The 27,731-nt window shown below is 45.1% G+C and overlaps 1 protein-coding gene across 2 annotated transcripts in view; it reads left to right on the top strand.

The window, feature by feature from the left end:
- FSD2 (fibronectin type III and SPRY domain containing 2) overlaps positions 1-27,731 on the top strand; it is a 61,460-nt gene that overhangs the window by 1,714 nt on the left and 32,015 nt on the right. For both annotated transcript variants that reach the window (XM_077472650.1, XM_077472649.1), the window contains exons 3-7: positions 2,128-2,989; positions 10,203-10,298; positions 15,209-15,442; positions 23,743-23,765; positions 25,199-25,320. In XM_077472650.1, coding sequence (XP_077328776.1) covers positions 2,132-2,989; positions 10,203-10,298; positions 15,209-15,442; positions 23,743-23,765; positions 25,199-25,320 — 1,333 coding nt within the window. In that variant the 5' untranslated portion in view covers positions 2,128-2,131. The remainder of the gene's footprint in view (positions 1-2,127; positions 2,990-10,202; positions 10,299-15,208; positions 15,443-23,742; positions 23,766-25,198; positions 25,321-27,731) is intronic.

Here is a 27,731-nt window from a genome sequence, read left to right as displayed (position 1 = left end):
TAGGACTCTTGGCCGGGAGGAGAAACATGAAGACATTAGCGAATATTAATTTGCTAATGTCGCTCAAGTGGCACACAGGCTTTTTTTTCATTTTTCATTGAGAAGAGGGAAGGACTCCCATGTTTCTTGGAGTTTTTTCATCAAATTTACAAAACCTCTGCATGCTATAAAAAACACATCTTATACTGAAAGAGTAGATCAAAGTTAATAGTTGATTAGTTGATAATGTTATACATTTGTTGTCAGAGTAGACCAATGTATGCAGATGTTTCCTGGCTATGTCCAATCTTTTAATGCAATAAGCAGGGCCGTCTTTAATATTGACTGGACCCTGGTCAAAACTTTTCTTGGGCACCCCCCATGCAGTTTTGCTCTCCACCTGCTCTGAGACATACAATAAATAGCAGCTAGACTCAGAATCAGTTTACTGAATCAGATCAGGCAGCTATTGCGATTGGTTGCCAGAGGTTACAGCGTATCAGTACCAGTGTGAGTGTACCACTCACTGACTGGTTGCTAGAGGTTGCACCACACATTACGGCTCACTGATTAGTTTCTACAGGTTACAGCACATTATTTCTGCTTGTTGATTGGTTGCTAGAGACTACTGTGGATATGACCTTAGGGGGGCATGTCAATGCCGCGGGCCGTGCTAATTAAATATGAATGCTACTGCTATTTACATATGAATGCTGGTAATTTACATGTAAACACAGGGTCTTCCGGTGAGTCATCTGTACACAATAGGGCAGAGCTGGGCAGCATTAGTAGCAGCACTTCACACTGAGATATCGGGACACAGCACAGGATTAAAACCTCAAGGGACAAGGGAATTTAAACCAGGATAGTTGGCAAGTATGAGGCAGCTGCTTTGGGCCCCACAACAATGACAGGGCCCAGGGCAGCTGCCCCTTTTGCCCTGCCTTAAAAACGGCCCTGGCAATAAGCATGACTAAGGCGATGACCAGAAGAGATCTAGAGATATGTTGCCCATTTGCCACTTGGTTTTTATGTGTGCATCTGATGCTAACAATGGCTATTTGACAAGATACACTCTATTACCAAAAATTTTGAGATGTCTGCCTTTACACACTTTACATGAACTTTAATGGCATCCCAGTCTTAGTCCTTGGAGTTCAATATTGAGTTGGCCTACCCTTTGCAGCTACAACAGCTACAACTCTTCTGGGTAGGCTGTCCACAAGGTTCAGGAGTGTGTCTATGGAAATGTTTGACCATTATTACAAAAGTGCATTTGTGAGGTCAGGCACTGATGTTGGATTAGAAAGCCTGGCTTGCAGTCTCCGCTCTAATTGATCCCAAAGGTGTTCTATCAAGTTGAGGCCAGGACTGCCAAGTACCTTCACCCCAAACTCGCTCATCCCCAGTGTGAAAGTAGCCTAATTGCAGGCGTCCCTGGTTTGGTAATATAGTGCATATGAATTTGTTGCTTACATGTCATATAAAAATCTGATCAGTATTAAGGATCAAACATTTCTGCCATATGTGGTTATCCTTTTAGTGAATACACTATGGGCTATTCCTTTGCTGCAAGCTGTAAACTATAATACCCAGTTGTTTTAGTATTCTTATGGTTGATTAAATGAATCAAAATAACAGCAAATAAAGCAACACCGAAATAACCAATCAGAACAGGTCAAACTTGATTTTTAAATTTGCTCTGTTCAAGTTTTTGTGATCTGAGTTGACAGTCCTCATCACTATTGAATATTGTGACATACATGATAGTAAATTATTACGTGGCCATCTCCATATAACTTGCAGCCAGGGAAACTCTTGGGAAAGCTTGATTTACTCACATAGACTTTAATGGTCCCTGGAGGTGCTGGAGCTATAAATATAGACAGTGATGCTTCTTAAAAATATATTATTAAACATTATTATATATTCATGCTGATAATGTATTCTGTCACACTAAATAAATCAATGTTTGAATGTGTGCAACCTGCAAACAAAAAACACCAAATGCAACTCATTACTAATTCTTATTACTGCAAATATTAATTAACTAGCACCGTTTTTTATTCTTAACCCTAATTACTCTATGTTTTTCTTTTTTTTTCTTTTAAAATAATCAACTGACTGGAATGAAATAATTATACATAGCGTGATGGAGAATGACACAATAGAGGAATTTGAAGATATTGGACCAGATGACATCTATACTTGTTTGGCTAAAGCAGAAGATCAGCTTGAACCCATAGAAGAAGAAACTGAGCCTGAGGAAGAGGGCAGCTTAAGTTTCTATCCCACAGATCTCTATGACTCTCAGAGCAGAGTAGGTATCTTTCCAGAAAAAGGAAAAGAGGAGCAAGAAGAGCAACAAGAAAAAGTGCATGAACTGACTTCTGCTCCTGAACAGATCCAGACAGAAAGTGAAGTGGAGGAACTGGCAAGGCTGTATGGATTGTCCGAGGATGACAAAGACTCAGCAGTAGATCCATTGATATTTGTTCCATTATCCAAATATACCCCAACACAACACAATGTTGAAAATACAGAAGAACCCCTACCATTACCCAAAGAAAGAAAACTAAGTGAAATCCATCCTAATGAAGACAAGCCCCCTAGACTGCCAGATTTATCAAAGAGTGAACATTTCAAAACGAACAGACTTGAGCCTAATGGTGAACGCGTGCATCCTAAAGATAAAGAAGAAGGTCTTGAAGTCAAACATTCACCCCATAATGATCACCAGATAGATGAAACTCCACAGATGCAAACCCAAACTCCAAAAAGTGAAGAGGAACCTACTGAGCCTACAAACACTAACCAAGAAAACAATGTTCAAGGTTCAAGTTCTGAGGAGACCCAAAGTTCTTCCACTGATGCTAGTAAGAAAACTGAGGAACCTCTGGACATATTCTGTCTTGAATGTAAAGTCCCTATTAGAGCTTTTGACAAGCTTTTTGGTATACACAAAGACCACAGCGTCAAAGAAATAACATCTGCTGTAGAAGACATAAAGGTACAGAAAGAAAGACTAAACTTCCTACTATGCCATTTTCAGAATGAAGATAGAGTCAGTCTAGTATAGGTAACAGAAGTATATTTCACACCTTTTCTGAGTATTTCGAGACAAGTTAGAAATATCTAAATACAGTAGGCAGCATGAGCCGTTTACCCATGGGAAGTAAGATTACACATAGAAATTAGATCAGACATATAAATCAGACTCAGGTAAATATTTAGGGGTTTTAAGGGGGGGGGGGGGTGAGCTGACCAAGGATGTTTATTTACCTTAATGTATCCTCATGCCTTTACAACCACTTTAAAACATATCTAAACTCAAGAACAAACATCGTATAAATTGCAGCTTGCCGGTCCTTAGATGTTGTGGCTGCATTCAATTATTTTTTTAGGCTTTTCCCCCTTTATTTCTATCTGGAGAGCCTGTCAGTAACACACTTCTTGTCATAGGGGGTCACTCACTATTTTGTATCTAGAGGAGCAGCGTTGTCGCCCTAAGCTGCTTGCATCTGATTTGGACTACAGAAAGTCTCTGCTTACCTTTATCTCCATCACATGGGTGGAGGGGGTTGTAATCCACAGTAGAGAATTTGTCAAGATTGAAGACACTGATCTGGTTTTCAGTATAACTGAAATACTGTGCTCACTGAATTTCTGATGGGATCAACAAGGCTTTTTCTATAATTACAGTAATTGTAAAGAAGAAAAAATGGAAAAATGTACAGTACATGTTTTGGAGTTACCGAATTTTTATTTTATTTACTCTTACATTAACATTAACCTAATATTTAAACCCTAAATCCTAAATGCTGATCCTATGCCACACCTTAAAGGGCCACTCCACTTTTGTGGAAAAAAAGACCAAAAAAAAGAAATACAAATGTAGCACTACCCCCGAAGGAGCTTCTGGTTAGATTTGGGCTTACCGTTACCTTCTGTTCCACTCACTTCACGTCTAGGGGTGTCCCGTTGTAGATGGCCCAGTAACTCGAGAGACTGACAACAGATCCACTTAAAGGGATTTTATTTGCAGAACGTAGACAATAAACAGTCTCTTAAAATGGGATCAGAGGGTTGGAAAGGAAGTTCGGGTACTCTTAATGTCAAAGTCAAAATGTTGAAGAACTTGCTTACTTTGACTGCATCCAGAGAATAGCCATTCGCAACTGGATGTTCACTCAAGTTGGACAGTCCCTCTCTCACAAGGCCTAGCAGGAACAAGTCTCTGCCACAGATGTTGTTGTAGAACATACAAGATAATGTCTCTGCCACAGATGTTGTTGTAGAACACGTAGGGAAACTAAACTTGAAGAACACTTGTAGGATACCTGGATCTTTCAGCCAGCTTGGTGATATCCTCGAGACCGAATTCTCTTGGGTACTTCAGCCCTTCCAGTAGGGTTGCCACCTTTTCTTCAAGCCAAACCCGAACACTTTAGCCGTGCATGGCAAATTTTTTTGTAGTGTACACTATAGGATTGTGAAGACCTGGGAAACCTTTGGGTGCACTAAGGAGAGCAATAATGTGGCACGCTTTATTGGACAGGGTTACCTCAGGGGTCATTGTCACCCCACTTTATAAAATACAGGTCAGTGGTACCCCCTCCATAATTTAGGGGTCTTCCATAGAGGACTCCCATTAGGTCCCCTTATATCAGCACTCCCCTTAGAGACCTCTATTAGATCAGGGAACCCCCCCCCCATCGGTGTCCCCTGCCCCTAAAGGCCCACATTAGACTGACTTACCAAGAGCTGTTTCAAGCCAGGAAGTGTGGGAGCCGGAGTTTGGGGGCGGAGCAAAGCTGCTCTACTGTAGTGCTATTTTCCTTCTTTCGTTCCATTGTGTAGGGGGGCTTGGAGAGTAAGCAAAGTAGAGGCAGGTGCTGCATCACTGTGCCCAGTGTCTGCAGGACACAGGAATCAAAATACATCCAAACTTGTGCACTCACTCACAGGGCCACTGTTAGGAATCATGGGGCCCTCACCCCCTGAGGGGGAGAAGAGGTGGGGGCGGGTGGTGAGAAAGGGTGAGAGGAGAAGCAAAGGGGTTGAGGAGGCAGAAGAGAGAGGGGGGGAGAAAGAGAGATGGGGAGGGGATTGGGGGTGTGATGGGGAGTTGGGTGAGAGAAGCAGGCTAAAAGGGAGGAGGGGTGAGAGAGAAAGGTGGTAAGAGACGGGGTGGCCTGACAGAGAGGGGGTAGCTGACAGAGGGGGAGGAGTAGCTGACAGAGGGGGGAAGAGTAGCTGACAGAGGGGAGAAGAGTAGCTGACAGAGGGGGGAAGAGTAGCTGACAGAGGGGGAAGAGTAGCTGACAGAGGGGGGAAGAGTAGCTGACAGAGGGGGAGGAGTAGCTGACAGAGGGGGAGGAGTAGCTGACAGAGGGGGAGGAGTAGCTGACAGAGGGGGGGGGGGAGTAGCTGACAGAGGGGGAGGAGTAGCTGACAGAGGGGGAGGAGTAGCTGACAGAGGGGGGAAGAGTAGCTGACAGAGGGGGGAAGAGTAGCTGACAGAGGGGGAGGAGTAGCTGACAGAGGGGGAGGAGTAGCTGACAGAGGGGGGAGAGAGTAGCTGACAGAGGGGGGAGAGAGTAGCTGACAGAGGGGGAGGAGTAGCTGACAGAGGGGGAGGAGTAGCTGACAGAGGGGGGAGAGTAGCTGACAGAGGGGGGAGAGTAGCTGACAGAGTGGGAAGAGTAGCTGACAGAGTGGGAAGAGTAGCTGACAGAGGGGGGGGGGGAGAGTAGCTGACAGAGGGGGGGGGGGAGAGTAGCTGACAGAGGGGGGAGAGTAGCTGACAGAGGGGGGAGAGTAGCTGACAGAGGGGTGGGGAGAGTAGCTGACAGAGGGGTGGGGAGAGTAGCTGACAGAGGGGTGGGGAGAGTAGCTGACAGAGGGGTGGGGAGAGTAGCTGACAGAGGGGGGGAGAGTAGCTGACAGAGGGGGGGAGAGTAGCTGACAGAGGGGGGAGAGTAGCTGACAGAGGGGGAGGAGTAGCTGACAGAGGGGGGGAAGAGTAGCTGACAGAGGGGGGAAGAGTAGCTGACAGAGGGGGGAGAGTAGCTGACAGAGGGGGGGAGAGTAGCTGACAGAGGGAGAAGAGTATCTGACAGAGGGAGAAGAGTATCCGACAGAGGGGGAAGAGTAGCTGACAGAGGGGGGAGAGTAGCTGTCAGAGGGGGAGGAGTAGCTGACAGAGGGGGAAGAGTAGCTGACAGAGGGGGAAGAGTAGCTGACAGAGGGGGGGAGAGTAGCTGACAGAGGGGGGGGGGAAGTAGCTGACAGAGGGGGGGAGTAGCTGACAGAGGGGGGAGAGTAGCTGACAGGGGGGGGGAGAGTAGCTGACGGGGGGAGTAGCTGACAGAGGGGGGGAGAGTAGCTGACAGAGGGGGGGAGAGTAGCTGACAGAGGGGGGGAGAGTAGCTGACAGAGTGGGAAGAGTAGCTGACAGAGTGGGAAGAGTAGCTGACAAAGGGGGGGAGAGTAGCTGACAAAGGGGGGAGAGTAGCTGACAGAGGGGGGGGGAGAGTAGCTGACAGAGGGGGGGAGTAGCTGACAGAGGGGGGGGGAGTAGCTGACAGAGGGGGGGGGAGTAGCTGACAGAGGGGGGGGAGAGTAGCTGACAGAGGGGGGAGAGTAGCTGACAGAGGGGGGAGAGTAGCTGACAGAGGGGGGAGAGTAGCTGACAGAGGGGGAGGAGTAGCTGACAGAGGGGGAAGAGTAGCTGACAGAGGGGGGGAGAGTAGCTGACAGAGGGAGAAGAGTATCTGACAGAGGGAGAAGAGTATCCGACAGAGGGGGGAGAGTAGCTGACAGAGGGGGGAGAGTAGCTGACAGAGGGGGAGGAGTAGCTGACAGAGGGGGAGGAGTAGCTGACAGAGGGGGAAGAGTAGCTGACAGAGGGGGAAGAGTAGCTGACAGAGGGGGGGAGAGTAGCTGACAGAGGGGGGGAAGTAGCTGACAGAGGGGGGGGAAGTAGCTGACAGAGGGGGGGAGTAGCTGACAGAGGGGGGGAGAGTAGCTGATAGGGGGGGGAGAGTAGCTGACTGGGGGAGTAGCTGACAGAGGGGGGGAGAGTAGCTGACAGAGGGGGGGAGAGTAGCTGACAGAGGGGGGGAGAGTAGCCTGACAGAGTGGGAAGAGTAGCTGACAGAGTGGGAAGAGTAGCTGACAGAGTGGGAAGAGTAGCTGACAAAGGGGGGGAGAGTAGCTGACAAAGGGGGGGAGAGTAGCTGACAAAGGGGGGAGAGTAGCTGACAGAGGGGGGGAGAGTAGCTGACAGAGGGGGGGGGAGGAGCTGACAGAGGGGGGGGAGAGTAGCTGACAGAGGGGGGGGGAGTAGCTGACAGAGGGGGAAGAGTAGCTGACAGAGGGGTGGGGAGAGTAGCTGACAGAGTGGGAAGAGTAGCTGACAGAGTGGGAAGAGTAGCTGACAGAGGGGGGGGGAGAGTAGCTGACAGAGGGGGGGAGAGTAGCTGACAGAGGGGGGGGAGACTAGCTGACAGAGGGGGGGAGAGTAGCTGACAGAGGGGGGGAGAGTAGCTGACAGAGGGGGGGGGGGAGAGTAGCTGACAGAGGGGAGGAGAGTAGCTGACAGAGGGGGGGAGAGTATCTGACAGAGGGGTGGGGAGAGTAGCTGACAGAGGGGTGGGGAGAGTAGCTGACAGAGGGGTGGGGAGAGTAGCTGACAGAGGGGGGAGAGTAGCTGACAGAGGGGGAGGAGTAGCTGACAGAGGGGGAAGAGTAGCTGACAGAGGGGGAAGAGTAGCTGACAGAGGGGGAAGAGTAGCTGACAGAGGGGGGGAGAGTAGCTGACAGAGGGAGAAGAGTATCTGACAGAGGGGAAAGAGTAGTTGACAGAGGGGGGAGAGTAGCTGACAGAGGGGGGGAGAGTAGCTGACAGAGGGAGAAGAGTATCTGACAGAGGGGAAAGAGTAGTTGACAGAGGGGGGAGAGTAGCTGACAGAGGGGGGAGAGTAGCTGACAGAGGGGGGGGGAGTAGCTGACAGAGGGGGGAGGAGTAGATGACAGAGGGGGGAGGAGTAGATGACAGAGGGGGAGAGTAGCTGACAGGGGGGGGGCGTAGCTGACAGGGGGGGGTAGCTGACAGAGGGGGAAGAGTAGCTGACAGAGGGGGGAGAGTAGCTGACAGAGGGGGGGAAGTAGCTGACAGAGGGCGGGAGTAGCTGACAGAGGAGGGGCAGTAGCTGACAGAGGGGAAGGAGTAGCTGACAGAGGGGGAAGAGTAGCTGACAGAGGGAAGAGTAGCTGACGGGGGGGGGGGAGAGTAGCTGACGGGGGGAGTAGCTGACAGAGGGGGAGGAGTAGCTGACAGAGGGGGGGAGAGAGAAAGGTGGTAAGAGAGGGGGTGGCTTACAGAGTGGGGGGTAGCTGACCGGGGGGGGGTAGCTGACCGGGGGGGGTAGCTGACCGGGGGGTAGCTGACGGGGGGTAGCTGACGGGGGGTAACTGACAGGGGAGTGGAGCTGACAGAGGGGGTAGCTGACAGAGGGGGTAGCTGAAAGAGGGGGGTAGCTGAAAGAGGGGGGTAGCTGACAGGGGAGGGGAGCTTACGGGGGGGGTAGCTGACAGGGGGGTAACCGACAGGGGAGTGGAGCTGACAGAGGGGATAGCTGACAGAGGGGGTAGCTGACAGGGGAATGGAGCTGGCAGAGGGGGTAGCTCACAGAGGAGGGGAGTAGCTGACAGGGGAGTGGAGCTGACAGAGGGGGTAACTGACAGAGGGGGTAACAGACAGAAGGGGGGGGGGGGTAGCTGACAGAGGGGGGTGACTGACAGAGGGGGGGTGGCTGACAGAGGGGGTAGCTGACAGGGGAGGGGTAGCTGACAAGGGGGTAACTGACAGAGGGGGCTAGCTGACAAAGGGGGGTAGCTGACAGAGGGTGGTAGCTGACAGGGGAGTGGAGCTGACAGAGGGGGTAACTGACAGAGGGGGGGTAGCTGACAGAGGGGGGGTGGCTGACGGGGGGGTGGCTGACAGAGGGGGTAGCTGACCGGAGGGGGAGTGGCTGACAGGAGGGGGGTGGCTGACAGGAGGGGGTGGCTGACCGGAGGGGGGGTGGCTGACAGGAGGGGGGTGGCTGACAGGAGGGGGTAGCTGACAGAGGGGGGTAGCTGACAGGGGGTAACTGACAGGGGAATGGAGCTGGCAGAGGGGGGAGTAGCTGACAGGGGAGTGGAGCTGACAGAGGGGGTAGCTGACAGAGGGGGGTGGCTGACAGGAGGGGGGTAGCTGACAGGGGAGGGGTAACTGACAGAGGGGGGTAGCTGACAGAGGGGGTAACTGACAGAGGGGAGCTGACAGAGGGGGGCAGCTGACAGAGGGGGGTAGCTGACAGGGGAGGGGAGCTGACGGGGGACTGGCTGACAGAGGTGGGTGAGAGGGCAGATGTGAAAGACAACTCAGCGAGGACTCGAGGAGACACAGCAGAGAACACACCAGGCAAGGAGGCGGGACTTCGGGCGGCCGCGATCACCCACAGTCAAGCCCCGCCTCCACATGTGACAATGTCCACCGAGCCGATCAAAGACCTTCGTGTACGCCGCCCGCACGTGACACTATCAGCCAATCACAGGCTGAATAGGTATGCCCGCTGCCCATCGTTGAGCGTGGCTCGGAGACTGAGCGCACAGGCAGCAATATACACAGAACGCCCCCCAGAAATGTAATTTCCTGCTTATGTGATTGGCTTACTGATTTACCCATAAGTCTGCACTAAGATACAAGTCAGATTTTTGTCATCCCCTGCAAGAAAAGTGCAATTTTTGGTGAGATACTCCCAAAGTGAAAAAAAAAAACATCTAAAGGGATACAGGCCCTGCCTCTTTCCTTATTAGATAGAATCCTGCAGGTGCAGAAGCTGATTGATAATTATAAAATCACTTCCATTCACAATCAATCTGCACACTTACACAAACAAACAGCTATCTCTTTGGAATAACAAAAGGTAGAAATCTGCAAGTTTGTTAAAAATATCTGCTACATAGATCGCCCAGAGTGGAGTTACTCTTTACCCTAACCCTTAGCACTGAGTTAACCTCTTCTCACCCATCTTTAGCAGCCTTCCTTGTAATAGGCTAAAACATTGAGTCATCCTGCAAAGTGCATCGCGCCCTGCACCAGTTATATTATAATGTGCATATTATTGCATGTACTACATTTAAGAGTTTGCTTACCCTTATATTTTTTATAGGAAGATATTCACAAAAAGATGTGCAAACTGGAAGAACAGATTGCTCAAATGGAGAACTTTGCCGGTCATCTAGAAGAGATATATATCACAATCGAGGTGAATATCTATACTTATGTTGTTGAAAAGAGTTTGTTCGGCCACTTGGGAATCTTATCCTAACTAAGCCGTCCCATAAAACAGGTGCAAGGTATATTGTGACATATGTTTAGATTGTTTTATTTATTTTTTAAATCAAATAGTTTTTATTAAAAAGACAAAGTATGCATACAAGATATTTCAAACAAGTATACAAGTCTTCCAAGACAACCTCTTACATAGCTATAACAACCTATTGATTAAAGCGGTAGTAAACCCGCATTTTTTTTTTTTTTTTTTTTAAACCTGCAAAGCAAAAGGCATAATGAGCTAGTATGCACCGCATACTAGCTCATTATGAAATACTTACCTTAGAACGAGGCCCCGACATCTCGCCCGATCCACGCCGAGGAAGCCGACATGCTCCCTCGGCGTCTCTTCCGGGTATCGCGGCTCCGGCGCTGTGAGTGGCCGGAGCCGCGATATCGTCACTCCCGCGCATGCGCGCGGGAGATTTAAATCCGGCCGGGCGAGCGCTGCCGGATTTTCACGGAGAGAACCCCCTTGTGCGCATGCGCCGCTGCAGTCAGCGGCGCATACCGAGGGGAATATCTCCTAAACCGTACAGGTTTAGGAGATATTTTTTTTACCTACAGGTAAGCCTTATTATAGGCTTTCCTGTAGGTAAAAGTTAAAAAAGTGGGTTTACTTCCACTTTAATAAGTACAGTATATAACGTGCACATGAGTGCAGCCTCCATTTGCCTCTTCCATTATCAAACAATGCAGTTTTGCCAACTAAGACCAAATACAGAATAAGCATCCATATTTCACACTGCTACTAATAAGAACACAAAGATTTACCCATCCAGTAAACATGGTTCAGTCTATACAGTTGGGAAAATAATTATTTGATCCCCTGCAGATTTTGTAAGTTTGCCCAATTACAAAGAAATGAAGGGTCTGTAATTTTTATCATAGGTGTATTTTAAATGATAGAGACAGAATATTAACCAAAAATCCAGAAAAAAAAAAACACATGATACAATTGCTATAAATTAAGTTGCAGTTCAGTGAGTGAAATAAGTATTTCATCCCCAAGTAAAACATGACTTAGTACTTGGTGGAGAAGCCCTTACTGGCAAGCACCCAGATGAGACGTTTGTTGTAGTTGATGACCAGGTTTGCACACATCTCAGGAGGGATTTTGGTTCACTCTTCTCTAAAGATCTTCTCTAAACCCTTAAGGTTTCTTGGCTGTGGCTTGGTAACTTGAAGTTTCAGCTCCCTCCATACATTTTCTATAGGATTAAGGTCTGGAGACTGACCCATCTTCAGTATTCTGGCTGAGGGAAGAAGGTTCTCATCCAAGATTTTATAATACATGGCCCCATCTATTGGCAGGGAAACAGCCCCAAAGCATGTTTCCACCTCTCTGCTTGACTGTTGGGATGTGTTTTTAGGGTCATAGTCAACCTTTTTCTTCCTCCAAGCATGGCAAGTTGAGTTATTGGCAAAAAGCTCAATTTTGGTATCATCTGACCACAGCACTTTCTCTCAGTCCTTCTCGGAATCATTTAGATGTTCAGTGGCATGACTGTACACGTGCCGTCTTGAGGAGGGGGACTTGCCGTGTTTGGAGGAAGAAAAATGCTGACTATGATCCTATGACCCTAAGAACACCATCCCTACAGTCAAGCATGGAGGTTTCTCTGCTAAAGGTTCAGGTCAACTTTGCTGTATTGAGGGGTCATTGGACGGGACCATGTATTGTGAAATCCTGAATGAGCACCTTCTTCCCTTAGCCAGAACACTGAAGATGGGTCATGGATAGGTCTTACAGCATGGCAATGACCCAAAATAAAAAAGGAGTGACTCAAGAAGAAGCACATTAAGGTCATGAAGTGGCCTAGTCAGTCTCCAGACCTTAATTCTATAGAAGATTTATGGAGTTAGCTGAAACTTCAAGTTATCAAGGGACAGCCAAGAAAACTTAGGGATTTAGAGAAGATTTGTAATTAAAGTGGGCCAAAATCCCTCCTGAGATGTGTGCAAACCTTGTCACCAACTACAAGAAATGTCTTACCTCTGTGCTTGCCAACAAGTACTAAGTCATGTTTTGCTTGGGGATAAAATACTTATTTTACTCACTGAACTGCAATTCAATTTATAGCATTTGTTTTATGTGTTTTTTCAGGATTTTTGATTGATATTCTGTCTCTATCATTTAACCACTTCTGGACCGCCCACCATCGTTTTACGTCGCTACTTTGAAGAGGAATACCGTTGTTATGGTAGTAGCTACCTACCATAACCCCTATCCTCTTTAAGTGCAGGCGGTCTGCTTAGAGATAAAAGTGGTCACTTTTAATCGGCGGCGGGAGAGGGGCTGCCCCTCCTGCCGTGCTCCAGTGCCCTCCACCACTTACAGGGACCATCGGTATCAACGGAGGCGATCGGATCCTCTCACTAGCCTGACTTGAAGACGAGTGAGGGGAAGATGGCCCCCACTCGTCTCCATAGCATTGCAGGGCGGAAGCAACCTCAAAACGTCACTTCCGCCCAATGCTCTTAAAGGGACTTTTATTTTTATGACATTACATTTTTTTTATATTGCATTTTAGTGTGAATATGAGATCTGAGCTCTTTTTGACCCCAGATCTCATATTTAGGAGGTCCTGTCATGCTTTTTTTCTATTGCAAGGGATGTTTACATAATAGGAATAAAAGTGACCCATTTTTTTGTAAAAGAACAGTATAAAGATTAAAAACAAAAGGTAAAATAAATAAGAAAAAGTAATTGAATTTTTAAATGCGTCCCATCCCGACGAACTCACGCGCAGAAGCGAACGCATACGTAAACAGCGCCAGCATATGAAAACAGTATTCAAACCACACATGTGAGATATCTGTAACTCAAAACATGCTACCTGTAGAATTTTTTAATCGTCGCCTATGGAGATTTTTAAGGGTAAAAGTTTGTCGCTATTCCACGAGCGGGCACAACTTTGAAGCATGGCATGTTGGGTATACATTTACTCGACGTAACATTATCTTTCACAATATAACAAAAAATTGGGCTAACTTTACTGGTGTCTTATGTTTTAATTAAAAAAAGTGATTTTTTTTCTAAAAAAAAGTGCGCTTGTAATACCACCATTTTATTCTCTAGGGTGTTAGAAAAAATATATATATACTGTTTGGGAGTTCTAAGTAATTTCTAGCAAAAAAATAACTGTTTTTAACTTGTAAACACCAAATCTCAGAAAAAGGCTTGGTCCTTAAGTGGCTAAAAAATACACCTATAATAAAAATGATAAATCCTTCATTTATTTGTAAGTGGGCAAACGTACAAAATATGCAGGGGATCCGATAATTATTTTCCCCACTGTATGTTTTATATTGTTGATTGAACTGTTACATGATAGGTGTGTCACAAAACCTCCCAAAGCAGAAGAATTCTGTCAGTTGCACTGTGGCATTGTTAGTCAAGGGTATCAATGTTTTGGTTGAACCTATCCTTATTCATATACTATGAAAGTCTATATTACCCAGAATATAATATGTTTATATGTATCTTTGTTTATAAGTATTTATTTGCAAATGCATGCTTTTTTTTTCTTTCTTCCTGTGAAATACCTGATGATCCCGCTATTTCCAATTCTATTCAGTTTCAATCTGACCATGCTAAGGACAGGATCTGCACTAGCGTGGTCAGTTTGCCCCTCTCTCTTCTAGTTGGGAGCTACAGGGCACCGTGAATGCCCACAACGTGCCTGTTCCCGTGGTCAGACTCTCTCCCAGCCCTGCACAGTTTAGGTGGCAATGAGTGGGGTGTGATGTTGGCAGAAGGAGGGACCAGTGAGAGTCTCTGCCTACTGCATCTGAGATATGGGGATGTGGTTAGACTTCTGATAACCTCCCCCCCAAAAGAAAATCTCCACCCCCTACCCCTTGGAGCCCAGGATGCAGCTCTAAATAGTAGTCAGATGACCATATGCAATCCACACAAAAAATTATTTCCGTACTGCCCACATATACTGTGGCAGGGTGGCGGAAAACAATGTACCCATATGTTGTTCTCTTCCTTTGGGTCTGGCGACCCCAGCGACCAGCTCCCGCTGTGATTGGACACAGCAGGAGCCAATCAGCATATCCAGCGGATGCAATGTCTGCCGGGAACCTGGCGATCACTCGTAGGGAAGCAGAACAGTGGTCTGCCTATGTAAACAAGGCAGATCACGGTTCTGCCAGTGGGGAAGAGGGAGATCTTGTGTTCCTGATAAGCAGGAACACGGATCTCTCTCTTCCCCCATTCAAACCACCACCCACACAGTTAGGAGGCAACCCCTAGGCACACATTTAACACTTTGATCGCCCCTGATCTCCTTCCCTGCCGGTGTCATTTATACAGTGACAGCGCTTCTTTTTTTTTTGCGCTGATCACTGTTTTGTTGTCACTGGTCCCAAAAAAGTGTTACTTAGTGTCAGATTTGTCCGCCGCAATGTCACAGTCCCAATGTCACAGTTTGGGTAACAATGTCGTACGGCCACACAATTGTCAGTTAAATCAATGCAGTGCGTAACCTTCCGATACCTTCCGGGCTTGAAGTGATTAAGATTGGGCCAGAATTCCACTTTAAAGCAGAAGTAAACCCTCCTTTCCTTTTCAAGCAAATGCTATGGGGTTGCACATTTGAGCAATTTGAGGGTTTGACGGTTAGATTGGCAGCACAAGCAGATGACAGTTGGCATTCCCGGAAAGCCGGGAATGTAACTGTTTTTCTAAACCCTTAAATTGATGGGTTTAGTTCCACTTTAAGGGACTCTTAAATGCTTCAAAAGACTACATAACTGGATGACAGAAAACTCTACACGTGGTTGTTGAAATCCTTTCATAGGAATGATTTTGTGCTATATTTAAACTTTTAGGAGAATTTCGGGCGACAAGAACAGAACTGTGAAATGCATTATACAGAAGTAATGGATTCAATTGCATCTAAGCATGAAGAAAAGTTACAGGTTCTGGAAGATGAAAAGAAACAGAAGTTGGAGTCGTTATTTGAACAGTTAGTCGAATGTGGAAAAAGTCTTGACACCTCGAAAGATTTAATGGAGACTATACAGAAATGTTTTAAAGAGAACGACAAGGTGGAATTTGTGAAGGTAAGAGCATTAACACTATTTAAAACAATATAAACACATTTCAATAAATATTTACTAAAGACACTAAACAAAGACAGAACGGAGAGTGCGAGTGAATGCTACAATGACCAACATTTTAAAGCTGAATTCCAGGAATTCAACCACTTTGTAAAAAGTGAAGTCACACTATAAGGTAAGTCCAAGCAGCTGAGTAACATCTCCTGGGCTTATCTCTATTATTCACATCTTATGCCCTGTACACATGGTCGGACTTTCCGACGGAAAAGGTCAGATCAGATTATGTTATCTGAAAATACGATCGTGTGTGGGCTCCATTTGACTTTTTCCGTCGGAAATCCCGACGGAAAAAGTTTGAGAGCCGGATCTAAAATTTTACAACAACAAAATCCGATCTGACTTTTTCTGATCGTTTGTAGAGAATTCCGACGAACAAAGTGGCACGCATGCTCAGATTAAATTACGGGGCCAAAGCTATTGGCTACTGGCCTCAACGTAGTCCCGTCGTACGCAATGAACGTCACCTCGTTCCAAATGATTGGATTTTCCGACAACTTTGTCCGACCATGTGTATGCAACACAAGTTTCGGACAAAATCCGTCAGAAAAAATCCGATGGTATTTGTGGTTGGAATGTCCGACTGTGTGTACAGGGCATAACAGGTTTGTTGCTCTGTGGGGAGACACTCAGGGGATCTGAGAGGAGAGAAGCACACAAACACAGCTATGCCGCCATCCCCTCTGCTGCCTATCCACAAAAGCCTTGGTATTTTGTGACTGTGTTCACATAATAGAAAGGCTTCTGTGATTGGGCAGAAGGAGGAGAGGGGCAGGCATAGCAGCTGCAGTGACTCTCCTGTGCAGATGCAGAGCTGTCTTCTGGGAGTACTATAAGCCTGTCAAATATAAATAGCTAAGCCCAGAAGGTATAATACACCTCACTGGGCTTAAGTCAGAGTGTGTATTCATTTTTTACAAAGGAATTTCGGGAATTCAGCTTTAAAGCCCAACGCAAACCAGACTGGCGAAGGGTTGAAACCTCTGACAGCCTTTATTTGCTGTGTGTGTTCATAGTAGTGATATTATTATGACTTCCTCTCTTGGGTAGGAAAAAATCTTTCCAATGGGGGCAATGAGAAAAAGTAAACCACCTTTAAATAATAAAGAACAGAAGATATAGGAAAAGGGAAAAAAAAATCTACTCTAAATACACTTTAAACTTAAAGAATATGTTACCACAACATTTTATATTCCTGATATGATTGTTACACCATGTACTGAAAAAGTATCCTGTTCTCTTTATATGGTTCTTTCTGTGAAATACATTGTGTTCCTGCCAGTCCCTCTGCTTTCCGTTTTCAAATTGACCATGTTAGGTATGAGAGCACAACATTCATGCTGCATTCACACCTGGGCATTTTGAATCACAGGCAGATTTTACCGCTTTTTTTAGCTGCCATTCAAATTATTGGCACCTGAAATGTGCGTTGTGCGACTTGTAATTTACACCTGGGCGTTTTAAAATCGTGGCCGGAATCGCGTCAAATCTTCCCACAATTCAAAACACACAGGTGTGAATGCAGCCTCAATCGTGGTCAGTTTTCTGGCTATGCTGAAAGAAAAGCCTGCCTGTCCTCCAAAGATCAAAAGTGTGCTGACACGCCTCTTTTGCATATCCAGGCATATATATAACAAAAGTGAGTACACCCCTCACATTTATGTATTTTATTATATATCTTCATTTGACAACAATGTAAAGTAGTGAGTGTACAGCTTGTATAAGAGTGTACATTTTCTGTCCCCTCAAAATAACTCAACACACAGCCATTAATGTCTAAACCCTCTATTTGTCTATCGTCTGTCTATCGTCCTCTTAATCAGAGAGGACAATTTAACTGATGGGGTTATTTTGATTTTCTTTATTGTTATTCATTTTTTTCACTTTGACTTTCACTTACACATTTAGTAGTTTATTTATTTTTATATTATTTCATGCTAGCCATAAGGATATTTGATGGTGTTTAGTTGCAGCATTTTTAATATTTTCACATATTTGGATCTAGCGCGGTATTTTTTTCTTTAATGGTTTTTGTATAAGGAAACATAGTTAGTAAGGTTGAATAAAGACACCAGTCCATCCAGTTCAACCTAAGTGAGTGTGGGTGTGTGGCCACAACTTTCCCCATCCCTGTATATTGTGTCTCACCAAGATGCTCCTCCATTGTATATGATTTATTTAAGGTACCAATATAGCGCTGTCAATTTATGCAGCGCTCCACACATACATCGCACACTCACATTGGTCCCTACCCTCAAGGAGCCCACAATCCAAGGTCCCCATTCATACACTAGGGCAAATTTTGGACAGAAACCAATTAACCTACCAGCATGCCTTTGGAAACAAGGAATAATGTTTGAAATGTATTTACTTGTGTAGTGTTAAACGTTTCAAACTTGGTGGTAAAATTCCACCATTCAGAGCATAGTCTCAGGTGGATGATTAAGGTGTTACATCACACCACAGGTCACATTATTACCACACTTTCCATTGAGAGCCCTTTATAAGGTACTCAGGCACTCCCTACTGGCCTTTTGCCACAAGGACTTTGCTACAAGACAGTTTACACCGCAGGTTGCTGTGTATTCCTTCTCTGACACGCTTACCCTATTTCCACACCCTAATCCGTGAGTACCCATGGAGGAATACCCTCACTGATAGCAATAATGGAAACCAGGCCCAAGGGAACCGTGGAAAAAGCACCGATGATGTTGTGAATGATGAAACGCGTCAGGGTGGAGCCATACGACGAGTGTAGTCACGTCAGGAGACCCAGGAGTACAGCATTACTCTCCATTGGCCACACAAGCTGAGAGCGGTAGGAGATGCTGTGCCTGTTGTAAAGCTGATGCTATATTGAGAACAACGCTGTGACATTTGCAATCTTTGTGAGTGTATACTGTGAACAACATTAAAAAGTTTTTAAATGGGTTTACGCTATGTTCATTCTTTTTCTCTTTTACTGAGTAATTTAAGGTTGAACATATTTTTTATTGTTACAAAATCAGTGCAAGTAAATAATACAAAATGGTAGTACATTTCCAAAAATACATAAACATTGAGGTACAGGTATATAGGCATAAAGAACTGCGAAAATAACAGAGCTGATTTATACCCAGTTTAAACATAAATAAATGAAGGAATCGGTTGATGGGGAAGAGAGGGAGGGGGTGCAAGAAGGAGGGGAAGGTGGGAGGGGGAGGCAAGGGAGAGGGAGAGAGGGAGACAGGAACCCCGAGACAGGAATCACTTAGATCAATTCTACAGCCTCCAGGGCGGATCTGGGATGAGGACCTGAGGTCTAACAAAGGTCGCCACAGAGGGGGAGAGGGAAGGTGAAAGGGAACCAGTTAGGAGAGGGCGCACATAGGGAAATGAGAGCATAGGCCTGCAAGCCGTGTGACCCCCAGGATGGCGTCCCAGGTAAACGTTTAAAATACAGGAAGGGACAGTGTCCTATCGGAGACCACTCAGGAAGCCCGGTGAGGCCGAGTGATGGCGCCAGATAGACCACAGGGCAGTGAACTTGTCATATCTGTCGTCCACCTTCTCCTGTAGCTCCTCCATGACCATCATATCATTAAGAATTTCAACCCATCCAACCACCGACGGGACCCGGTCCTTCTTCCAATAAAGGGTGATGTTATGACGGGCAGCAGAGAGGAGGAATCTAAGGAGGCAAGTTTTGTGCCTTTTAATGGAGCCCGGTATAATGGACAATAGAGCAACCAAGGGCGAGGGGGACATGGCAGTCTGATACATAGCATTATATGTCTCAAAAACCTTATCCCAAAAAGGATGTACCATAACACAATCCCACCAGATATGAAGGAACGTATCTGTCGCTCCGTGACACCGCCAGCACACATCCATTGAGCCGGGGGACATCCTGCGTACCGAGACTGGAACTCTATACCACGTGACAGTAATTTATAATTCTTTTCCTGAGTGAATCCTGATCTGGAGGATTGGTGGGTAAGGATAAAGGAGGTATGCCAATGCGATGGGGTAATTTCAGTCTCAATGTCAGCGGACCACTTATCCGTGTATGTAGGAAGAGAGGTGTAAGTGAGAGATTGGATTTCTTTGTAGAGAAGAGATAGCGTATGTTTCGGAGTGTGGGGGAGAGTGCAAAACTCCTCAAACAGGGTGAGCGGTCTATGAATGTTGCCGGATTGGAAGAGCGAATTGCAAAATTGGTTAATGGATCGCTCAGAAAGCCAGTCCAAGCCAGGCAAAAGTGACAATGTTACCGGGTCCCTTAAGCGACCAGTGGAAGGGTGAACAAATTGAGTAGCCGTGGGCCAGTCCTCCCTGCGGTATGCTCCAACATGGGTAGCCGAGAGGAGAGTGGGAAGGAGTGGGTTATCGAAAAGGGAGGAAAGACGGCTAGGATCCGTGGACAGGCCAGTTTTACTAGATACTTCATACCATTTGGTCAGGACTGCGACCGTCAGAGGGGAAACCCCACGGAGCGAGCGGAACGTAGAGTGATGTCCCCATAAAAGGGCCCTAAGATCTCTGGAGGTCATGTCCTGTTCGATAATCACTGAGGGTTTAGTTAGGGGTCTCGGGAACCATTCCAACAGTCTGGATAATAAAGATGCTGTATGATACAATTGAAAGTCAGCTTTGGGGCACATAGGACCTTATGTTTCAGTCTAGGGGGGTGGTGTAGCCATACAAATTTGATTATCGCAGAGCGGAGGGAGAGGAAGAACGCTCTAGGGAGGAGTACGGGGAGGGTTTGGAACAGATACAGAACCTTGGGCAGTATGTCCATTTTAATGACGTTCATCCTCCCCCACCAAGTAAGTTTCAAATTGTGCCAAGAGTCAAGGGAGCGCCTAAGGTTGGTCAACAGGGGACTATAGTTCAAGGAGTAAAGGTCTTGCAGGTCCCTCGGGATTGCGGTCCCTAGATACTTAACAGAGCGTGGTTGCCACCGGAACGGGTAGTTCCTTTGCAGGGCCGCCAGGTCCCGCTCGGATAGAGAGATGGCTTGTTCAATAGCTGATTAAACATCAAAGTGGCCGCTTTGGCAAGATCTTTGTTTTCAACCGATTCAGGCACTCCGCGGATGCGAATATTATTGCGACGACTTCTATTTTCCTGGTCGTCGAGACCGTAAAACAGTTGTTGGATCTGGTTAGTGTGCTCTTGAAGGATGTGATCATGTTCAATAATTCTGGTCACAGATTCCTCCACTGTCACTTCAATATCATCAAAGCGCTGTCCTATATCATGGCGCAGGTCAGTAATTTCACGTTTATAGGAGCGCTCGAGCCTGTTGATGTAGGCCTCAATATCCCCTTTAGTGGGGAGGGCCTTGAGATAGCTTTCCATGTCCCATGTCCTTGGCTGAGAATGTGGCTGGGGCGGAGGGCTTCCGGGACATGCAGGGTTGCGGGGGCTCCGGGTGCCCGAACCGGGGGATTGCGGTGAGGGAGGAGAGGGCTCAGGGAGCGGTGAAGGTACCTGAGAGGCGGTGAGAGCCGCCTGTGCTGCCGCCGAGCGGGTCGCCGCCATCTTGGAGGCTGGCGTGGTCCGGCTTGCGGGTCCCTTCGCGGGGAAATAGCTGCCGATCTCCTTGGATTTGAGATCCCCGAGGCTCGGGGGTGTCTCCGGTCCCTCTCCTGCTCATGAGGGAAGGTAGCAAGGATGTATCCGGCCGTGCTGTGCGCCGTTCGGTGAGGTGGAGTGGGAGCCGAGGTCTCAGGCAGCCGTCTTCTCCATGCGCCAAGCCACGCCCCCTTACTGAGTAATTTAGAGTGACCAGCACAGAGGAGGATAGGGAAAAGAAGATACCTGTAAAGTCAACCTATTAATGGTGCATTTACACACAAGAATATATCTCTTTCCAGTAAGGGTTTTACCAAGGGGGTTTTCTTCCACACACCCCCTTCGTCTATCTGTGCACGCATGAAGGTGGTTTCTGTTGATGGCAGCATTCTCCATTTTTACGGACTAAAAAAGGACAATTTTATCTTAACAGTATTAGATTGTGATTCTCATTCTCATTTTGATATATGTTTTTTTATATACCTATTAATACAGTGTACGGACTACACAGAATGGACATTTGTTGAAATAATTGCTCATATCTTGGGGATTATTTTATATAAGCGCTGCTTGAGCCCACTTTGGGTTTGTTGTTTTAATACTAAAGAAGGCCACAGAAGATTTCTCACCCCCATCCTCTTGGACACCTGATGTAATGGCTTCATGAAACATGCTTGTCAATGTAGATATGTTGATTTCTGCTTTTAACATTGTCATACTTGATTCTACTACATCTCATCAAGCCTACTTGAGTAATAATAGTCTAAAAAGACACTCCCCATTCATGAACAAGTAGAATGAGCAATTTTTGATGATCGGGTTAACCCTTAAATGTTTTCACCCTCCGAGAACACTGGACACCAAATACTTTGCTTCATGAACATATTTTGTATTTATCTCACAGATTTTTTGTTGCTAATCATGTAATTTAACCTTTTATGTACAATTTTATAGAAATCTCCTGTTTTTGCAATTTGCAGTGTGTGTTGGTTATGCTGCACACATGACAGAAACATATGAAAACATAAAAATGTTGTTGAAGCACATCCATTACACCAAGTACAACTGGAATATCCATGGAGATCTAAAAGTAGTGGCTCTGTTGCTTGGAATGCAGCTCAGATACATCAAGTTCTGTTGTTACATATGTAAGAGAGTAATGTGAAAGAGAGTTACATCGCTTAAAATAGAAATGGTCACAATATGGGACCAAAAAATAGCACAAAAGTGGCACATGTACAATTTGTTGACCCAACAAAGATATTTTTGCCTCCACGTCACATAAAACTTGGACTGATGAAAATCTGAGGATCCTAATTTGGTTCTTTTTGCCTTCCAGAAACCACCCATGTAACCAACGGAAAACTGATGCTTTTTCCTGCAAAATGGTTTTCTTAGTTGCTCTCACAGCCTTCAGACACATCTCAGATGTGGCTCTCTCTTGTAAGGAGCCATTCCTGATCCTTCATAAAGTAATTTTGCTCCCAAGAACTACTACTTTCTACATAAGGTGGTATCTAACTTTTACCTCAGAGAATGCCTTTGTGCCCTGTTCATAAGCACAGCAAAGAGATTGCTCTTCATTAACCAGACATTGCCAGAACTATCAACATTTATCTAAAAGCCACAGCTTCTATTAGGGAGACACATTATCTCTTTGTCTTCTTGTCAACAGGGCCCCACACAGGACATCCTGCCTCAAAATTATTGATTGGTGGATCAGACAACTCATCTCAAAATCTTACACTCTCAAAGATGACACCTTACATGCCACTTCCATTAGATTGGTGGAATTTTGACCTACCTGTAAATTCCATATCTTGGAGTACAGTACAGGACATAGGCATGCCTCCCCTCTTTTCCTGTGTTACTCTGCATTGCTTACTAAAAAACAGAATGCTCACAGAGTGGGGTAGGGTTGGGTTATGGGGGTACGGCCAGAGGATTAACTTCAGAAAAGCTTTGCCAGTGTACAATCACCTGACGGTTCAAACTTATACCCAGGGACTATGAATATCCAACTTGTGTTTTGTACTGTAGTCCAAGATATGGAATTTACAGGGAAGCCAAAATTCCTTTTTTTCCTTTAAAAGTCTTACTTCCTCCTGCCAGTTGCACTTTATCTGTGCTACCCTACTGGTCAGTTAAACTGTTCATCATGATAAACGAAGATACACATGGAATAGAGCTAACATGGATATTCATAATAAGGAGCCATCCGGCATGCTCATGACAAAAAGCCAGCAGGGTTATTCATGATACAAAACCAACAAGTATACATATGAAAGAGCCAACAGGGATACTTATGATAAGAAATCCAACAGGGATACTCATGATAAAGAGCCAACAGGAATACTCATGTTAAAGGTCCAACAGGGGTACTCATGATAAAGAGCCAAAAGGGATTCTCTGAAGCCAGGTAAAGCTAGACTCATTCAAGACAAGTCAAGATTTGCATATTATTTTGTCTTCATTTATTTCTGAATTTACTGTTTTTTTTTTTTTAAATATGGTTTTCACTGAAGGTAACTACCTCTGTCTATGCATTTTTATATCATATGTTCAATAGTCACTGATTAGTTTAGTTGCCTAATATTCCTGTGTAATATCAATATACTTTCGGGATATGTCCTTGATTATTGTTTAGTATGTAATCCTTGTTCTTTTCTATTCTTATCGCGCAGGCTGCACGTGACACAACCAACAGGTAATGATAATTTTAGATTTACAACATAAAATGCATAGCATTTTTAGAAGGATTCATTTAAATTTAGAAGTAATAAGTAACAGTAAAGGGGAAGGGGAAAGGTTTGGGAGTTTGTGGAGGATGTTACAAGGAGGCAGAAATACATAGTAAGAATCAATTTAATGAAAAATAGACCACAGGCCTGTAGCCAGGGGTTACTATGTTGCCCCTTTCAAATAGATTCTCCTTTAAAATCCTTCTAGGAAGGAAAATGCGTTAGTTTCCTTCTGGCAGGATTATATATGCTTGGGGTGGAGTCTAAAAGGAGGGCTGATGGGAAGAGCATTACCAGGAAAGAGATGCATGTTCTTTGCAAACCCTGAGTTGGGCATCCCTGCTGTTGGCCATGCAAAGGGACACTGCAACAACAAATAAAACTGCTGATTAAAAAACTAACATGATATTATTTTACCGGGACTTGAAATATTAACTGTTAGAATAAAATTGAGCTGGACTGAGTATATGGCCGCTTCATGTGTCTGAAGTGGATCCTTAGTACCCTTGCTGCTGTGAAGTGGGACGGTGCTTTGTTGAATGTATGCTAGACTGTACATCTTATAACATATCAACATGGAAAAGAGGGGTCCCAGTGTACCCAACTATGTGCTCACCTAATCAGGCTAGGGGATGGTGGTGGTTAAGGAAATGACAGCCTGTTCTGGAACCACGTGAAGATGTTTGGTCCTGGTGCAGGAGGTGTCCCCAAAGTGGGGATGTTGTGAAGGGTGACCTAGAGTATGATGACAGGGCACACATTATTCTCAGCACATTGTATATGCAAGTGTGAAGGTGGAGAATAGAATTTGGAGGGCTGTGGATTGTATGGCAAACGTTAAGTCTGAACACGCCCTGCTTTAGGAGGTCCCTGATAGAAGACATGATGGTGGCTCGTTCACACATTTGGAACCTGCCTGCAGGCCATTAAAGTGCAAGTTCAGTCAAAATGTAAAGCTAAACCTACTCCCACCCTCATTCCAAGACTATTCTACCTACCCTGTGCAAGAGAAGATGTTTATACTTACCTATTTTGAGTGAGCTCCCATCCAGTCACATGATTGGGTCCCAGCGATGGCCAGAGATCATGTGACCTGAATGGTATGCCCTCAGCGTGGGTAAACATAGACATTTCCTTTACAGTGTGGTTGGCATAGGTTTGAATGGGAGTGGCAGTAGTTTTATGCTTAGTAAGAGTTTGACTGAACTTCCACTTTAAGTTGTGGGTGTGTATAGATTATTTTCGGAGAATAAAGATATCATGTAGTGCCAATTTAATCACAGTGTGCCAAAAAATAGGCTTTGAACAGCTTTCTGTTTTTGTACAGTGCAATGATCAATTTAACTAATCTGTTTTCAATGTAGATAGCGTAAATAATATCAACTCCTAATATTCACAGACTCCACAAATACTTCAGCACCGACATCAATTTAAATATTTCTACGGATGCGGAATTTGAAAATAATAACTTAGATTTTTCTGAAGTGGAAAAGCTTTTAGATTCTATAAATACGCTTCCAGGTAATGTACATCTGACAATTCTAACATGCTGTAATTCATAAAGTAACAAAACCAAAAATGTAACATACTGGGCTCCATTCACAAAAGCATCTCCCTTGTGGTATTTATATGTCCAGACACATTTTGCTTAAATATTGTATGCAATCCTGAAACTGTCAAATCACTATACTGTTTTGTGGTAATTTACCGCAAAACGCTTAAAAACGTTTGGTGAATACCACATGAATAGGCGTATAACTCAATTCACAGAAGGAAAAAAAAAATTAAAGCATACGGTAATTAAGTAGTGGTCCAGGCATGCAGTATTGAGGCAATGTGTATGATTTTAACTGGCTGTTATTGAACAGGTGGCTGCTGGTGTCCTTAACAACCAGTAACTGCCATGGTTGTTAAGGAGCGTGCAGCCATGGCATCCTTGACAACCGATGAGTCATCAGCTGTCAGCAGGGTTCCCCGCTGACTTCTGAATGTAAAGAAAAGCTTTGCCTGCATTAAAAAGTCACAGAAATTAGAAACGCCCCCCCCCCCCAATCTATACGGCCTCTAGCAATAATCGCATGTACAATCTGACAGGCTGGTTGTACGGTCAAGCGATCAACCTGGGTACATTCAGCCTGCCCATACATGGTTTGAATCTTGGTGATTTCAGCAAGAACCGGCCAAGATTCGAACCATCTATGACTGGCTTTACTCATCTGTAGCAGTCAGATTTGCTAGCCAAGTCAGAAGCACATTGCAAGCCAATATAAAAAAACTACAAGTAAGTTTTTGAAATACTTTATCCTTGCACTTTTAATGTTTTAAGTTAAGGACAAGGTCTCTTGAACCGATTGAGTTCCCAGGCCTTTTTCTCCCTGAATCTCCTTAAGTCCCAAAGCGTATCTTTTTTTCAGTTTTTCTTTTGGCGATGTCTCAGTTCCACACAATAACCTTTCGTGTTAGTATTCTACCCCAACATATTTTACAGAAAGGGCTTGAATTTGATAGCGACTTTGGATACATCATCTGACATCATTATTGGGACCTGATGGGGGGGGGGGGGGGGCAATTTTGAATGTTTTATTTTTAAGAAAAAACAAAATTGTCCCAGCCTCTCTACTAAGAGAAAGTATAGCAAGATCACGAACCCAGTGGCTGATCTTTACACTCCTGGGCTAGTTAATGGATGACAGCGGTCACTGACCCTGAGACCCAGACTGGCTCTTCATACACATTACAATCTAATTGTACAATCTCTTTGCAACCTCTTTTAGATTTAGCAATAATGTGTGATAGAATGACCTACCAAGACTATCCTTTCAATTTGTATCCAGTCAGGAAGGCTTTCATATTACATAGTTGTTGGTAAATTTAAAGGTGATTGTACAGTCAAATTCTGTCATGTGGGTGAGCTTAATACTCGAAAAAGACAACTTCTCCTGTGCTCTGATGTCTCAGTCTTCAAAGTGTGATACCGACAGTTTAAGATGGTAGTGTCAAAAAGGTCTTGCAGCCCTCCTTAGAACATTGGGTATTCAAATACTAGAGAAAAACAAAACAAAAAAGGAAGGCGCACTGACCTAGTGCATTACCATAAATAGAGCTTTATTGAAAACAGAACAAATAGCAAAATGGCTACTCACAAACGAGTATTGATAAAAGGCAAAATTAATACAATTGGATCCATCGAACTGAACATCGACACATCCAGATCTGATGTCAGATGAATTGACAAATACCTCAACAAAAATGGCTGACGCGTTTCAGGGGTGAACCCCTTTCTTCAGAGCCAAAATAAGCCTCTTCAGTCCTTTTATACTTCAAACATACACCATCCAAACCCAACCCCAGTCCTATCCCATCTAGACTGACGAATCAATACTTATGGGGATAATATTACTGTCCGCCCTGCTGTATTGGCCTCTAGGGGCAGCATTGTCCATGTATGATGTCTCTGCATCCTAGGTGCCTGTTGATCCTTTGATCTTTGTCAACCACCGTCATCAATCATTCTGGCAGCTATGGTTCTTTGAAGATTGCTTTATAGCAATAGACGATCCAGAGCTAAGCCTTGCTAGATTTCAGATGCAGATTCTGATATGCTACAAGCTCTGATGTGTAACTGGCTACATTCCAACTTGGGGCCATCTGCCTGTATCAGCCAGGGAATGAAATACCATAAATATGATATTAAATCATGTTGACTTCCAACAATAATCCTATCACAAAATGTGCATATCATAGAAGAAACCTACAGATATTTGGAAATGTGGCCTACATATAAGGCTGTCCACACATGAGTGAAGGAAACCCCTGACAGACAACCTTACTTTTCCTGTGTTTTTTGGTAGTTCTTAACCAGGACTTGTAGATTAAATTGCATTAAAAACGAAACCACACACAACATCTATCTACTTGTTCAGATGATAACA

The sequence above is a fragment of the Lithobates pipiens genome, unplaced genomic scaffold (assembly GCF_037356315.1).
Source record: "Lithobates pipiens isolate NorthernLeopardFrog02 unplaced genomic scaffold, aLitPip1_a1.2 Scaffold_8, whole genome shotgun sequence".
Taxonomy (NCBI): Eukaryota; Metazoa; Chordata; class Amphibia; order Anura; family Ranidae; genus Lithobates; species Lithobates pipiens.
Note: the sequence above shows the minus strand (reverse complement) of the source record. Positions and strands in the feature narration are given on the sequence as shown.